At 40.6% G+C, this 15,703-nt stretch overlaps 1 protein-coding gene across 1 annotated transcript in view; it reads right to left on the bottom strand.

The window, feature by feature from the left end:
- The window catches only part of LOC117053226, a 33,397-nt gene that overhangs the window by 5,964 nt on the left and 11,730 nt on the right, over positions 1 to 15,703 (bottom strand). Inside the window, 17 exon segments of the mRNA XM_033160815.1 lie at positions 648 to 802; positions 1,658 to 1,815; positions 3,851 to 3,981; positions 4,148 to 4,304; positions 4,306 to 4,344; positions 4,908 to 5,076; positions 5,422 to 5,669; positions 6,370 to 6,498; positions 7,900 to 7,993; positions 7,996 to 8,032; positions 8,532 to 8,863; positions 10,531 to 10,650; positions 10,653 to 10,658; positions 11,620 to 11,759; positions 12,849 to 12,927; positions 12,930 to 13,713; positions 15,272 to 15,481. Of these exon segments, the coding sequence (XP_033016706.1) occupies positions 648 to 802; positions 1,658 to 1,815; positions 3,851 to 3,981; positions 4,148 to 4,304; positions 4,306 to 4,344; positions 4,908 to 5,076; positions 5,422 to 5,669; positions 6,370 to 6,498; positions 7,900 to 7,993; positions 7,996 to 8,032; positions 8,532 to 8,863; positions 10,531 to 10,650; positions 10,653 to 10,658; positions 11,620 to 11,759; positions 12,849 to 12,927; positions 12,930 to 13,713; positions 15,272 to 15,481 (2,988 nt within the window).

Here is a 15,703-nt window from a genome sequence, read left to right as displayed (position 1 = left end):
GTGCATGTTACAACACCCATTGTTCAAGCTATAATATCAATGTGAAAGTAATCATTTAAGCACCTAAAAGGTGGTATACATCAAAAAAAATTAACAACAAAAATCCTGGGTTGTATCCAATTAAGTCCTACTCAGAGCAGTTCCGCTGAAATCAACAGGCCTAAGTTAGTTAATTCCATTCCTTTCAATGGGTCTTCTCTGAGTAGGATTAATAGTATATTCAGTTATGTACAAAAAAAGGACAGAATTAGCTGGGTTAGGCACAAACAGAAAGCCCTCCAGGAAATGTAGCCAAGCCAAACACAAGGGACTGGCTCTTTTAGCTTCTCTCACCATAGTAAGCCTGACCATAGGCTTCCAATCTAAAATATCCAGGTTTTTTTCTCTACTCAAATGCTATGTGTTTAATAAATAAAGTTCATAAGTTATGATGGAATTAAACTATCTTTGGGTTAAAGGACACAGTGTCTTAATTCTAACACATACATTTTGAGAAACCATAAAATGGCACAAGTTCATTTCTCAAGAAAATTTACAATCTGGTATGGGTTAGAAAAAACAGGATTGTAAGGCACTAAAATAATTGCAAGCTATTAGCACATTGGCATGAGATAAACATATGGTGCTTAGGACACATTGCCTCTCACCTTCTCATCTCCACTCAGGAGGAACTGGTCAATAGCATTGCTCTTTTCATTAGTAAGTTGCTGCAGCATTTCCATCTCCATTTTCGCTGCCTTTTCCTTCCTCCGTCTCTTTCCAGTCATTGTTTCATTTCGCATTTCCCATGGAAGCTGTAACACTGCTATATAATGCAATGGTGTTGCAAATAACTTTTAAAATTCCGATTTTTAACATATGTGTGAGTGGATTTCACTCCTTCAAGGTCCCCTAATGGCTTACCTATGCTCTGCTGAATTTTTCATTTTGAGCCAAAGGTCCTTAATGGCAGGCAGGCAGGCAGGCAAGCAAGCAAGCAAGCAAACAAGCAAACAAACAAACAAACATGAAAAGCTATTTGCTCTGCAGCCATATGTACAGGTGAAACTCGAAAAATTAGAATATCATGGAAAGGTTCATTTCTTTCAGTAATTCAACTTAAAAGGTGAAACTAATATGAGATAGACTCATGAAATGCAAAGCGAGATATGTCAAATCTTTATTTGTTATCATTATGATGAATATGGCGTACAGCTGATGAGAACCCCAAATTAGCAATTTCAACTTTGGGGTTCTCATCAGCTTTACGCCATAATCATCCAAATTATAAAAAGAAAAGGCTTGACCTATCTCGCTTTGCATGTCATGAATCTATCTCATATATTAAACTCCAGCAGCTAATGAAAGCAATTGCTTACATATATGGACTTTTCCATGATATTCTAATTTTTCGAGTTTCACCTGTATGTGTGGTGCATGAGGAGCAGCAAATGTAAACATCTCTTGGTTATGCTGAACTTGATCATTTGGAACCTGGCTTTCTTTTTGGTCCCGCCTCACTGCAATGATTATCTAACACAACTGAGAACAAAACCTCTGATAAAAGGTTTTTGAGAGGCAACTAGGATGTGGTGGTGGTTGAACAATACATGCACTGTAAGTTTTAATATCTTGTGTAAACTGCAAAGGGGATGAATTAGAATGAAAAGTTTGAAACCTGTTGTTCTGTTAGGCAAGACTCCTTTGCATTGTTTCGTGTTTTCCCTGGACAAGGAACGGTTAGGCTTCGCAGCTTGCCAGGAAAATTGTTTGTATTCTGGCCTTAATCGATCCTTAATAAATCCAGTTTCCAAGTTCCAGGTAATAAAATGGTCTCTGAAAACAGGAACCAGAAAAGCAAACAGAACTTATGTTATAATAACTGTCTAGAATTTTAAGGTGACCAGTTGATGTAAGATCGGGACGGAAACTGAGTAAAATCTCTGATTCAGTAACAGACAAAGACAGACAAACCACCTTTTACCATGTGCTGCTAACTCACTCTCTGCCCACCCATCTCATTTCGGAAGCTTGTAAAGAGAGCTAGGCTTCAGAAATGAAACAATTCAGACTGCACTTTATACATGGACAGGACATTCTACCCCTTCCTGGTTCCATACTGTCATAGATCTAGGGTAGATTCTGCCAGTGAATGATAGAAATTTATAAATAGTAGGATTTAGATAATATTTGGGATATGAAGGGAGTATACAAGCTGCAGAATTGTGCCAGACAAAAAATTCCTAGGTGAGTTTATGCAAATCAGCCTGGCCCTAAGTACAGAGCCATTGAGAAACAATAGGGAACCAGGTACTGGGCCACTAGGGTGGCAATGCAAAAAGCTATCCTTCCCCATTTCTCTGAGGAGGAGCCATGACTGACAGCTACTTTGGACATAAGCTTGCTGAAGCTATGAGCCGGCCAATGAGTAGATACTTGGGTTATACCAGGGGTTGGTAACAATACAGCCCACGAAGAATGTTTTACTGGCTCACGAGCCACCCCCCAACTGAGCCACCCACTCGGTGAGTCCCCTGCTGCGTGGGTCCGGCCACGGACAATCTCCGTGGGAGTGATCTGGCCCATGGCCAGTAAACCTTGCTGACCCCTGGGGTATACTGTTCTGCATCCTCTCCATTGAACACTTTAGGTGTAAATATGTGTAAAATAACCATATTTCTTAAAGACATTAGCCTCCACTGGGCCTTGATTTTCACAACAGAAAATTAATTCTGGAATCTTTTGCTTTTTAATTTCAGTGTGTTGCTATAAGCATGACTTGGTTAAGTTTGGAAACTTAGAGACAGCCTTGTCCAGTGGTTCCCAATTAAGGGTCCATGGGCCCGAGGGTCCACAGAACACATCTAGGGGGTCCGCGACCCCATCCCTTGCCTCCTCCCCAACTATTTTTTTGTCATTTTTGCATGTTAATATCACAAATTTATGGTTTGTTTTAGTGCTGTATGATTTTTTCAATGTGTTGGGCAAATCAGTTTTGAAATCAAACCGCGATAAAGAATTTTGACCCAGCAATAGCAGCAATATATTGCTCCTCGCACGAGGGAGAGCAGGGCAGCTGATTTCAAGGCACTGCTGATATTGCAGAATGATCTCAGCTGATAATGCTGCTGATCTGAGCTGCCTTTTCTCACGTTGAGGGAGACCAGGGCAGCCGATTGCAAGGTGCTGATGGGGAACAGGGCAGCTGATAACCCTCACTTCAAGGGACCGTGGCACTACCTTCCCCTGGCACTGAGGCAAAGCAGCTTTTCTCAGTCAGCAGGGAAAGCAGCAGCAGCAGCAGCGGCAACAGCGGCCACAGTGGACTGCATCTTTGCTGGCTGCCACCGCTAGCTGCCCCAAGGACAGCAGCTTGATGTACCTCCCCCCCATCCCATCCCACTCAAACCATGCAGTGGAGGTGACTCCGCTTCCTCTCCTCCCCCAACCATCCAACTCCACAGCTGCTCCTTCCTTCATCCCCATGCCTGATCTGCATGCACCCCACCCTCCTGATTTCCGTTTCAGACGTCGTGATATATCGGAATATCCCCATGTTTAGCTGCTGATATGTCATGATTTGAAGACTAGATATCGCTCGCCCTAGGACCGTTATACCTAAAATCATTTGCTTATTAGGGGCTTATTTTTGTTCAAAATTGCTTTTCAGAGGTAATTATATTTTTTAAAAAAAGTAGGGAGTCTGTGGCTTGGCTTTTGAAAAATAGGGGGTCCTCAGTAATTAGCTAATTGGGAACCACTGGTCTAGTCAATTCATGTCATACCAATTTAATAGCTGTTGGTGACTATTCCGTTCAATGTGGCAAAAAGAAAACAGCCATATTATCTTCAATAGCTGTAAAGATATTACCTGTTCTCTGAAAGTCCAAGTAGAAGGCCTCCTTCAAGGATCTTATACTCGTTATTTGGGCAGGGAGTGATGTAAAGGCCAGTCTGCTTCCTTATGTACTTCTTTTTCAGGAGGTCATAAACTAAAAGAGTCTGGAACGGCATAAAAACATTTTTTTGGTAAGGAAATGTACGTGCAAATCATTTTCTGAACAGTCTCAGCTTTTTCTTACAATGTTCTTTCTGAACAGTCTCAGCTTTAAATGCCAATCAGTAAAAAAAACAACCAGTATTTGCAGGACAGAGGTGCCTTTAATACCTGGAAAATAGGCCTCGGAGGATCTGCAAAAGAGGCCATTCCTTTGTCTGTAAGGACATAAAGTTTCATGTCTCTGACCAAAACTATATCCGTATTCTCCAGCAATCCCCTCTCCACTCTCACAGCATTGTGTTTACATTTTGATTTCATGATGTTCCGTTATGACCCCTGGACTTGTGTTTCTGCACATGGCATACCTTGAGAAATATTGAAATGAATAGCCTTGTTATTGATATACAACAAAAGTTCTGCAAATGTTTTTATTTCTGTGCTGGTAAAGAGTGTGAATAGGAATGATGGGAAAGAAATGAAAAGAAGGGTGTCCCTAGAGAAAGGAATTTTCATATCCTCCATGGTGCTTTTCTCTGCTCTCAGTCAGCAGTGCAAAAGAAACTAATATATACAGATTCTCTTTGTTTTGCTTTTCTTGATGGAAAACTGGAATTAATTTCAAAAAGAATTTCCCCATGTCGTCGTCCCCCACTTTTTAGCATACAACAGCCCTGCCTATAGTAATGCACATTTTTGGAAGCTGTTAAGGGATCAAGTACCTTAGATGTCTGCTATCACTGAAACACAACAACTCTGTCTTTTGCATTTAAATCTCTGCATTTTCCCGACTACTTTTGAAAAACTGGCTACTTTCAAAACCTACTTTTGAAAAGTGCATAGCCAGAATTTTTTTTAAATGATGTTAGTCAAGTACAATATTTAACACAGTAACTAACACATTTTAAGGAGAGTTGTGGGTCTTTCTTACCTAGGATAGTTCTCCATTGTTAGAATATCATGAATACCATTTGTATTCTTGGCTTTACTTGCAGTGACTGTCAATGACTGGTCATTGATCTTGGAAGCTAAATTCCAAGATTGAAGATAATTGTCTCCATCACAGAATGTTAAACAGTACCGAAGGTCAGAGCATACACCTACATATTTATCATAATTTAAAAGAACCATTAGTCATAAAATCTCAACATTGCATAATAAAACTCTAATCATGTTACTAGAAAAACATGGGTCGTCTCACACCTTTTTCACTGAGCCACATGCTGCAAGTTCCCAACTCATGGCCTATATACTGGCTTCAATATACAGATACACTCTGTATTTAGATTTCCTGATAACCTTATTTGGAGTTTTGTGCTGGTGAATGTCCTCACTGAGAACTCCTATTTTTTTATATTTCCCCCTTGTTTTCATTGTACAGAAGTGCATGTTCCTCTTGCGGCTTTTTCTATAGAGGTTTTGAACTTCCTGTAAAAGTTACTCACCACCAGCTGGGACTGAAGGAAACTTCGCCAAGTGCTTGTGGTCTTCAGATTCCAGGTTCCATGACACTATTTCAGTGGTATTGGTGTTTGGGATGGGGCTGAACGCCAGCAGGTGAGAGCCCAAATGATTCACAGCAAAAAGGTGAAAATAATCATTGCAGCATCCCTTCAGATTGTGAGCATAGGCAAACGTGTGGACATTGTAGAGCTCTATATGCACAATCTCACGCTGCTTCATGAAGGGACACCTGTAATGAAAAAGCCAATATGGGTTGGTTGTGTGAATAGACGTAAGTATTTAGACTGGCTGTCTAAGCAGTAATGAATGAAGAGTGAAGAAAAACTTACGCTCAAGAACAGTAGTGTTGTGAAAAGTATGTTAATGTATCATGAGAAACAGAGAACCCATGAGGGCTTAAAAGATGGCATTAAGCAAAAAAAATTAAAATTGAAAAGTGAATTTTTTTAAAAAAAGTGAATTTTGCAAAGAAGCTGCAATGTAGCAGGTTTCAAACAGAGGTTTTCAAGCTTTGTCCTAATAAGCCTCCTGAAGTTATATATATATTCAAGGCTTTGCAAGATTAAGTTAAGAAAGAACTCTGTGATATTCACATTCATCTCAGGTGTAATCAAAGGTAAATATTTTAAAAGGAGACGTATCATAGGTTCACAAAGGAAGTATATGTGAAAATTAGACAGGGATGAGGCCACCCTAACCCTATCATTTTTTTTTTTGGTCAATTGCCTCTGCTTTCTTCATCCTGAGGCTGAAATCCTATACTCATTTGGGAGCAAATTCCATTTAATTCAACAGGGCTTACTTCTGTGTAGACATATAAAGTTTTGATGTGTGGGTGTGAGTAAATTTATGCCATATTACTGGAATGGTCAACTGATAGTCAGTGGGAAGAGGGTAGAAAAAGTTGTTCTTTCATTTCCAAGTACTACCTGAAGATCACTAGGAAGTATTCCTTAGTTACAGCAACATCCTCAGCAGCTGCCCCTGGTTCTTGGCTTTTCAGCTTAGCAACTACTTTCCCCTTTTTGCCACTAAAGACCATGGCTTCACTTCCACTCCTGCAAAAGAGAAGAGAGAGATTTACGGAAGCCACAATGTTACAGAATCAAGACCACACATGCAATGATCATCCTCAAAGTCACATTTTGTTTACAATACAGTAATGACCATGTGAATCTATAAAAGAGGCAGTGCTAATTTTACATCCAAATCCACCAGAGAAAAGATAAATAAAACCCTAGTTTCTGAGGAATGCTGCTGTTCTCCTTTTCAGAAATTATTAAAGCCAAGAAACATAAATTTTCTAAATACAAGTTTTATCTTTCTCAAGTCTCACTGGGCCTAAAACTAGTGGGTTGTATCCAATGGGTGTTCCATTCATGCAAGATCTCCTCTTGTGCAATGCAACTTCCCCTCCCCAGCACCATCCCCAAAAAAGCCTGTTCTGAAGGTTCCTGCAAGCCTCTGGATTTGGGAGACACATGAAGTGGGGAGAGGGGGGGGCAGTTCCACCACAAATGGGATGACTTTGTTGGCTACAACCCAGTTTCTCTATGTTTTCACAGGAAAATATTTCCCTACAACAGAGATCTTCCTTGTAATAGCCACGTATCTATGGCAAAGCATAAGAACATTAAAAGAGCTTGCTGGATCAGGCCAATGGCCTATCTAGTCCAACATCCTGTTCTCACAGTGGCCAACCAGATGCCTGTGGGAAATTGTATTGCTTAATTGCATAGGAAGATGCATCAGCTTGTGAATGTTCTTGCCCCAACTTCTGGGGACTTATGTTAATTTCTCTTTAGCCCCTGTTTCAGACCATTTCCAAAACTACATTCCCCTGTTAAGTAATTAGGAATGTGGAGGGAGACATGTAGTTTGAGACTGAAGCATTAAGGCAGCCTTGCTCAGATGTTTAGGCCACAAACTCAGTCAGCATGTCCAATGGTCAGGAATGATAGGAGTTGTGGTCCAAAACTAGGTGTGAGGGGTACCAGGTGGAAAGATTGCATGAAGGCATTGTGGTACTGATGGGGAGAAAGAGCGAGAATATTGTGCTGGAGAACACAGGGCTGGATTCCACTAAGCTGGTGCAGTAGCAGAAGCCAGTGCAAGGACTCTGGATAGTGCAATGGAGCTTTCACTCTGCTTTCTTCCCCTAAATTCCCCCTATGCCTTCCCCAAATCCACTCTGGAGAGTTTGGAGACTCTGCTGAACAGTGTGTGAAGAAGGAGAGGGGAGGTTGTTTCATTTAGCAAACAGAAATGCCTTTGTTGCCTGAATTATCGTATTTGTGCGATGTTTAGTTCCACCCATATAGAATACATCAAAGTAGTGACTAAACAGTCTTGTAGTTGATCTACAAGGTTTTTCTTATGAAAGATTTCTCAAATGCATAGGGCCTTTCTATAGACAGGAGTTTACTATTATTTTAATACAATAAATACATTCTACTAACCTAAAGGCACAGAGAACATAATCTTTTACTGAATTTTTGGATACCAAAATGGAATTAGTCTTCTGGATAGGCTCTTCCTCTGTAGAAATATATACTCATGGAGCAACTGACAGGAATGAACAAGATCAAAAACCTGAAATATAATATAGTATGGAAATGAATTGGTTTGAGCTGGCTGCTGACCACCTTGTATCTATGTAAAGCCATGCTGCATGCCTTTCCTGCTCTCAGGACTGAGCCCAAATTATAAAATCGCCAAGAAAAGTAACTGTAAAAAGTGGTTATGTAAGGCCACTCGGAATACAATTAAAGGCTTGAATCCTGTATCTCTTTCTTACACTGATCCCAGCATCAATATCAAAATATCTGTTAATGTCTGCTGATCTACATAAGACTGATTCAAAGGTTGGTAATCCTTAAGTCTTGTTTGCTTTATTATTGATTACATTTATAGTTTCCCCATAACCATTCACAGGGTGACTAACAGTTCCAACTTAAAGACTTAAATTCAATACAATACCAATGAAATAACAGCACAAAATCTAGCAAAACAAACCAACCATGTCAGTGCACAGAATATAATTCTACCCACTGTCATAGATGTGATTTTTTTAAAAACAACAACACCTCACCTTAACCATGTGACTGCCATTAAAAAACGCCAGTAAGAGGTGCCCATTCATTGCAGATGTTAGTATTGGAGTACCAATAAACTCGCCAGTTGCATATACCACTTTTTCCAGGGAAAGATCCCAGATTTTAATGGTGCTTTTGTCAGACACAGCCACCAGTCTGTTCTCCAGACACACTGCAATTGCATTGATATTATTCCCAACTCCATGCAGAGTGAAGACAGCTTTGCCAACCCTCAAATCCCACAATTTCAGAGTGCCATCACTGGAGACTGTTGCAACAGTGAGTTCTTCCTGGGTTTCTCCAATTGCTACAATTCTGTCCAAGTGACCTATGGATCCATGGGAGTAAAATTTTAGAATTCACTCTGGGGAAAAGCAGCTTCAGTAAAATCAGTTAGAATTCTTTACCTTTGTCTTAAACTTAGATAAATGGGTAGCTGATCATCCTCATTTGTTAATTTATACCACTTACCAGTACTTGTCAAAATGGTTTCTTAGCGGTTTAGAAAAACGATTATAAGAAGTTTTTTTAAGGCAGAGGCTGGATGGTCAGCTGTCATGGATGCTTTAGTTGACATTCCTGAATTTCAGGGGGTTGACCTTGGGGTCCCTTCCAACTCTACAATTCTATGATGATTAAAATACACACTGAAACAATTCCATCAAACCATTAAAACAAACATCCAGTTAATACAATAAAGAAACCTATTAAAACAACATAATAATTAAAAAGAGGACATAAACTATATTTAGGAATAATTACCATAATTTAAATGTAAGTACATTTCACCATGATGGTGGGGGCTGGGGAAGACTGGGCCTAGGTTGAGCAACCTGCTTGCTTGCTCAGCCTACAGTCCAGGTCTTAACTATTGATGGGAAATTCCAAGGGCTCTGTTTTCCCTTCTTTTAGATCTTTATTTTTAAACCCGACTTGGACTGGACAGACCTTGAAATGGAGGACACCTTCTAATAGAGAAATGCTCTCTGTAGAATAGGACACCTGACCACCATACCCATTATCAAGCCCAGAATCACTTAGCCCAGAATATGTCTCATGCCACCTGAATACAATATAATGAAACATGATATTACTTGGCATTCTATTGCAGCGGTAGAATAAAATAACACCTGCAATTGACAGCAACTGGAGTCCTATTTAAAAATAACAGCAATGTTTTTAGCCCCCCCCCAAGTGTGTATTAGGAGTTTGTTCTGCTTTCAGAAATGCTTAAGTCTCTCAGTAGAGATTGTAGGTGGGATTAACACATTCGTTATGTCAGCGCAAGGACTTTGGGCTGCACACACTGGAACTTCCCCTTCCTCTCTGCACAGATGTAGATATAGCTGTAGCTTCTGACCCAGTCACAAAGCTTGCAATGTTAGCAAAAATGTTAGCAGATGCTGCAAGCAGGGAACAGCAGGAAGGTTTTGGAGTGTGTGTGTGTGTGCCTTGTGCCTCTATGCCTGTCCTTGGGGGTGGAGGACAATGTTGTCCCATTGCCAGCACTGACATGAGATTCAGCTGCTAGTCATGTTCTAAATGGGGATGGGCACCATCTTGTATTTTGCCTCAGGCAGCAAAATGTCAGCAAACAGGCAGAGTGGCCAAAACACAAGTTATACAGTGAGAAACAATGTGATTATTTTCTCTCTTTATCCAAACCGTAAAGAAAGGTCTGTTTGCTTTTCTAATGGTGCGGAAGGGAATGGTAAGATTGAATTAGATGAACGCTAAAATGATATGCTTATAGGGAACCGACATCAACATAGCTGTCAACTTTTCCCTTTTCTTGCGAGGAATCCTATTCGGAATAAGGGAATTTCCCTTAAAAAAAGGAAAAAGTTGACAGCAATGGACATCAAGCAAAAGTTGCTAGAAACTTCGTAACTTCCAGTCTTTAGCCAAATCTTGCAAAGGGCTTAGAGGGCTTAGAACTTCAGCACAGATTTGCCATTAAACGGTTTCTAAAAGGTTAATATTATTCTCCCTTACCTCTCAGAAGGTCGCAGAGAAGTCTACCAGGTTCTATAAGGCAGGCTGTTGAAGGTAGAAGAACAGGAATAGAAGATTTCTGACACTGGGACAAAAGAGCTGGCAGATAGGGATATTTTTGGGATCACCTGAATCAACACAAAATAATATGTTAGTCATTTAATGAGCTGGTTTTAAAACTGTAATAAATATGAAATGGTTTTTTTTTTACCCTGTTGCCTTGAATTCTGCATTATTTGAAATGTTTTACAATGCATGTTTGCATCCCTACGGGTGGAGAACCTCAGGCCAAGGGACTGAATAGGGGGCCATCCAGGTCTCTTTCTCTCTGCCCCTCAGAAGTCTCCTCAGGCTACAATCCTCACTGTGTGTGTTTCACACCTCTAATGTTTTTTGCCTGACTGGAAAGTCTCATTGAACTCTGAAAATGAGTCAGTCTTCCCTGGATGGAGTACAGGTGTGTGTGTGTGTGTGTGTGTGTGTGTGTGTGTGTGTGTGTGTGTGTCTGTAAACTAGACTACAAAGGTGAAATTTACATTTGCTGTTCTGCCCACTTTTGCCTCTGGCCCCATCACTGGCCCCATTCCTCAGATGGAAATGCAGTCTTTAGGCTGAAAAAGGTCCCCAGCCCTCAATTATATTCTTACATTTGCCTCCGGTATTTCTGCCTCCTGTCAAGACTAATCCTCCGGGAAACATGTAAGTATAGTTTGGTTCTGCCAAGGCCATCATATCCCGTTTCAACGCTTGAGGCAAAAGAGATAGTGCCACCCTGCCCTGTCTTTGGTAGAGAAGTGGCGCATGGCATCAGCGATGATTTGGGGTGAGATCTCGTGCCCTGAAAGGTTCTAGTGCAAATTTGGCTCCAGTAGCAGAGAGGTTGGGATGTTTGCAGGGGCACCACTTAGGGGTTTCCACTGCCTGAGGCAGTGGTCTCACTCTGCCAAATGGCTGGCCTGGCCCTGGGTTCTGTCTTGGATGCTTAAGTCTCAGTAGTGACAAATAATGGTTGTAGCTCAAAAAAAATATCAAAAATATAGAAAACGCAAAATACTTGCTTAAAAATGTAAATCTCATAATTTTCAGTACCTGGGGCCACTGGTTTATCTGCTGCAACAATACGATGAAGGCGGCCCATAAGCTGTGAAGCCATCTGACATGGGTCTTGTAGTAAAACTTTCTTGGATAACTTGAGCGCTTCACTTAATAAAGTTAAGTCATGTATAGTCCTGTGGAGGAGGCAAGAGGGCAGGAATCACATCACATTTGAGTTTCCTTGCTCTCACATCAATAAAACACTAGAGGGGGTTTTACAGAGAAGTGGTTTTCACAGAGAAACATTGTGGGACTCAACTATTTATTGTTAAGAAATGAAAGGCCAGCTGAGGGGCAGGATGGAAACTAAACTCATAATAACTTGATTAGCATGTAACTAGAATCTTTATTTGAATGTAGCTTTGATTGTTAAACAAAATGGATTGCTGAACAGTGCTATAAACAATGGAAGTGGTTTGGAAGATAGAGCAATATGTGCCCACTTTTCAGCTAGCCTGCTGCCCTTTGGTGGAGTGAAGATCAATTTACCTGTGTTAAAGAAAGGCCTCATCTGCACAACACATTGAAAGCGGGATCATATCACTTTAAGCAGTCCTGGTTTCACTAAAAAAAAAATACTGAGAACTAGTTTTTAAAGTGCTGAGAGTTGTTAGGAGACCTCAATTTTCCTGTCAAAGTTACAGTTCCCAGAGTTCAATGGGAAGAGGGATTGGCTGTAAACCACCCTGAAAATTATAGTTTTGTGAGGGGAAGAAGGGTCTCTTAACAACTCTCAGCACTCTTAACAAACTGTAGTTCTCAGAATTCTTTGTAGTTCCCAGAATTCTTTGGGATAAGCTGTGACTGGTGGAATCTACACACATATGTAAAAATGCTGTGAAAATACCTTTTTAAAAAAGTTTTTAAAGATAAATATACATGGAATTTGGCATAGCTCACTGTTGCCATCTTGTGTCACATTTGAATATTGCACTTCACAACACATTTAAAGCATTTTATTTGCAGCTGTATAGCTGGGTCCACTGTTTAAAATGGTATCAAACTGCTCTAAATGTATAGTGCAGATGAGGCCTAATAGTCAATGGCCACCACATAGAAAAATGGAGGGCACCATTTTGTCTTTCACTTCAGGCAGCCAACTCTCTTGGGCAGGCCCTACTATCATACCAGATTAGTTGATGACAGGCTGTAAGTATGAGGGTTTGTAATTAAGTAAAATAAGCCCAGACATTCACAGTTGTGTTCTACTGCTGTAAGCCTACCTGTCTGCATTGATAGCTGCTCTTAGATCTGCTTCAATGTTGATAACTGATGAAGCCCAGGCTTTGTATAAGAGAAATCATAATTAAAGAGACATTCTTTGATTAAGGCAGTAATATTCTTAGATTTGATGAGGTGATACGGAGTCCCAAGGAGCTTACGAACGTTAAAGGTGTAGCTGATCTTGGATTCTTTTTCTAAAGTCCAGGCAAAAGGCTGAAATGTAGACATTTCAATAATATGTGGAATTCTACTCAGGTAGTAATCTGCAAAGGTGGCATGCAGCGATACCTGGGAATCCTGTGTTCTGAGATATCTGTCCATGCAGACATGTCTCAGAGATGTATGAGCCCAATTAAAAACATAAGTGTGGTCAGTTCTTTGCTCTTTCAGGTGGTCTCCAAAATCATCCAAAAGTTTCAACCACAGCACTAGCGGGAATGCTGAAATTGAGACATTTTGGAATTTAGCTACTTCCTTAATAACCACATCATCCGTTGACATAAGGTGGAGCAGCTCTTCCTGAGTAATGCCATTTCTTGAAAGTGTGGTATAAGCTGCCATCTTTTTTACAACTTGTTCTCCATGGGATTTTTCCATTCTGCTCAGTGTCCACGAATACAGATCAGGTATATTTTGAGGAAGACACACCTCTGTCTCTGGGCTGAAAGATGTCCATAAACAAGACTCCTTATAGGCACAGTATACATAAAGTGGTACAGGGCAGGCTGTGCATGCTTCCATTAGGTGGACATGCTGTTGCTGGGAAAGTCTTCGGCAATTTTCTAACCAGGAGCTGATCATCTCACTGATTTCTCCAAATGTCAAAGGAGGTATATGCAAAATATTTTCTTTTGCTGTTATTTTCTGAGGAAAAGAAGCATATCTCATTGTCACATCAGAGGCAGATTTAGGACACTTGCAGTGTTGAAACTATGATGTAGTGCATATGCAAAACGGTAGGCAAAAGACAGGGGAGGACCAAATTTTGACCTTACACTGGGTGCCGCTGAAATTTGAAAGACCAAAGTCTGTCCATTGTCTCCAGGCCTGATCAATGCCAATTGAGTTGGTGTCATTTTACCAGATTAATACAATACAGCCTTTACCATAAAATATAAGAACCAAAAAAGGATTTAATATCACTGGATTTCTGTACTTCTTCATCCAATAAGCTGATTTGTGGGGCAGATAGCTATAGCTACAAACCTCTGCCAGGATTCCACAGGTTGGATCTTCAAGTTTTGAATCAAGACTCAGGGCTAGTACCTGTGTGGCAGTTTGACTATAAAAGATAGGTGGCATGTTCTCTTTACTTTTACAGATCAAAGAGGGACTGGAGCAAAATCTGACACTCTCCTGTGTCTTACCTTTCTTGACTCGCATCTGATATTGGGAAAGGACCGGGGTATAAAACACAGATGTAACTGACCTTGGAATTATGGCATAGACGTAGAATGAAATGGCTGCCTTAAATGCAGGGATTTGGATCCTGGTTTTTTGGACTTTCCAAGGATAGGGGGGAAAAACACACATTTAAAGGGGAAGAGGTACAGGACGACACTGGGATAGGGGAAGTGTCATGTAGATGCCTCTCTATTGATGGAGAGACAGGCTTGTGCGAATCCACTTTTGCTCCAGTGTGGAAAAACCGATAGAGGAGAAAGTGTATACACACCAAGAAAGTGAAACAGAACAGTTTGTATATGGCCAAAGAAAGAAAGCTTTCACAAGCTAAAGTCCTCCCTCTTCAGGGTCTGCTGTTGCTTTGGGGTGGGTGTTGTTGTACATCTAGCACTCTCCTACCTGTACCTCCTTCCTATTTGCCCTGAGCTCTTTTGAGAGGAAAAGTAGAATATAAATCCAGTAAATAAATGACTAAAGCTTTAAATAAACAGATACCACAAAGCACCATGGGCTTGATCCAATGGGTCACTGTGGGTACAGCAACACTCACATTTAGAAAGGTCTGCATAGTGCATAACAGAGTCAGGATCTACTCTGAGCCTGTGCCCATGAGCACTCAACATGCTAGTCTATTATTACATGGAATGGGAGGCCTGGGTACAAGTTTCATATCCCCATCCAACTTACCTCTTCCACTTCCTCCAGGAAAGGTAAATTTAGGCACGACTCTCACTTTTCCCTGAGGATATGGGGTGGGGCACAATGTTCTAAGCCCTATGTGGGAATCCACGAGAATTTGTGCTCATAGTGGACTGGATCAAGGCCCTTAAGGTTGCAATCCTGTACACACCTATGTGGGATTTAGACCCATTGATTTCAACAGGACTTTATTTCAAGGATAGGATTGTGCTGAAAGTGTCCAGTACTGATCCTACCAAACTGCCCTGGAATTTCCCACTGTTTGAGAAAGTGTGGAATGAAAAAACCCCCCACCCAACTGAATAAGGTATCGCTTTACCTCCAGTTTTTTGAAGCATGAAAAACTTGATTCGGTGCATGTGGAAATAATAAAATACACATTCTTTGGTAATTCAGGAGGTATCCAAGGAAAATCTGCAACATATTCCTCTGATAATTCATCTATGCCATCCAGACATATCAGAAGTGGTTTGTCTTGTGTGGCAGACTCCAGTAAAGAGAGAAACTCTTCCACCAATCCTTCAAAATCCTTTTTGAGAAAGACAGCAAACATTTTAGCCAGTCCCAAGTAGCTATGGATACTGTGTTGGGTCACAGGAACAGAGATACCTGAAAATTTCGTTCAACGTTTTCCAGCTAATCAACTTAATTTGCATTCATTGTTATCTTTTAGCTGATATATCCCAGAAGGTTGTTACCTTTTCCAGATAAACCTTTTTCTTCAATAAATGTTGCAGAAGTTCTTCGTAGA

This window comes from Lacerta agilis, chromosome 9 (genome assembly GCF_009819535.1).
Source record: "Lacerta agilis isolate rLacAgi1 chromosome 9, rLacAgi1.pri, whole genome shotgun sequence".
Classification (NCBI taxonomy): Eukaryota; Metazoa; Chordata; class Lepidosauria; order Squamata; family Lacertidae; genus Lacerta; species Lacerta agilis.
Note: the sequence above shows the minus strand (reverse complement) of the source record. Positions and strands in the feature narration are given on the sequence as shown.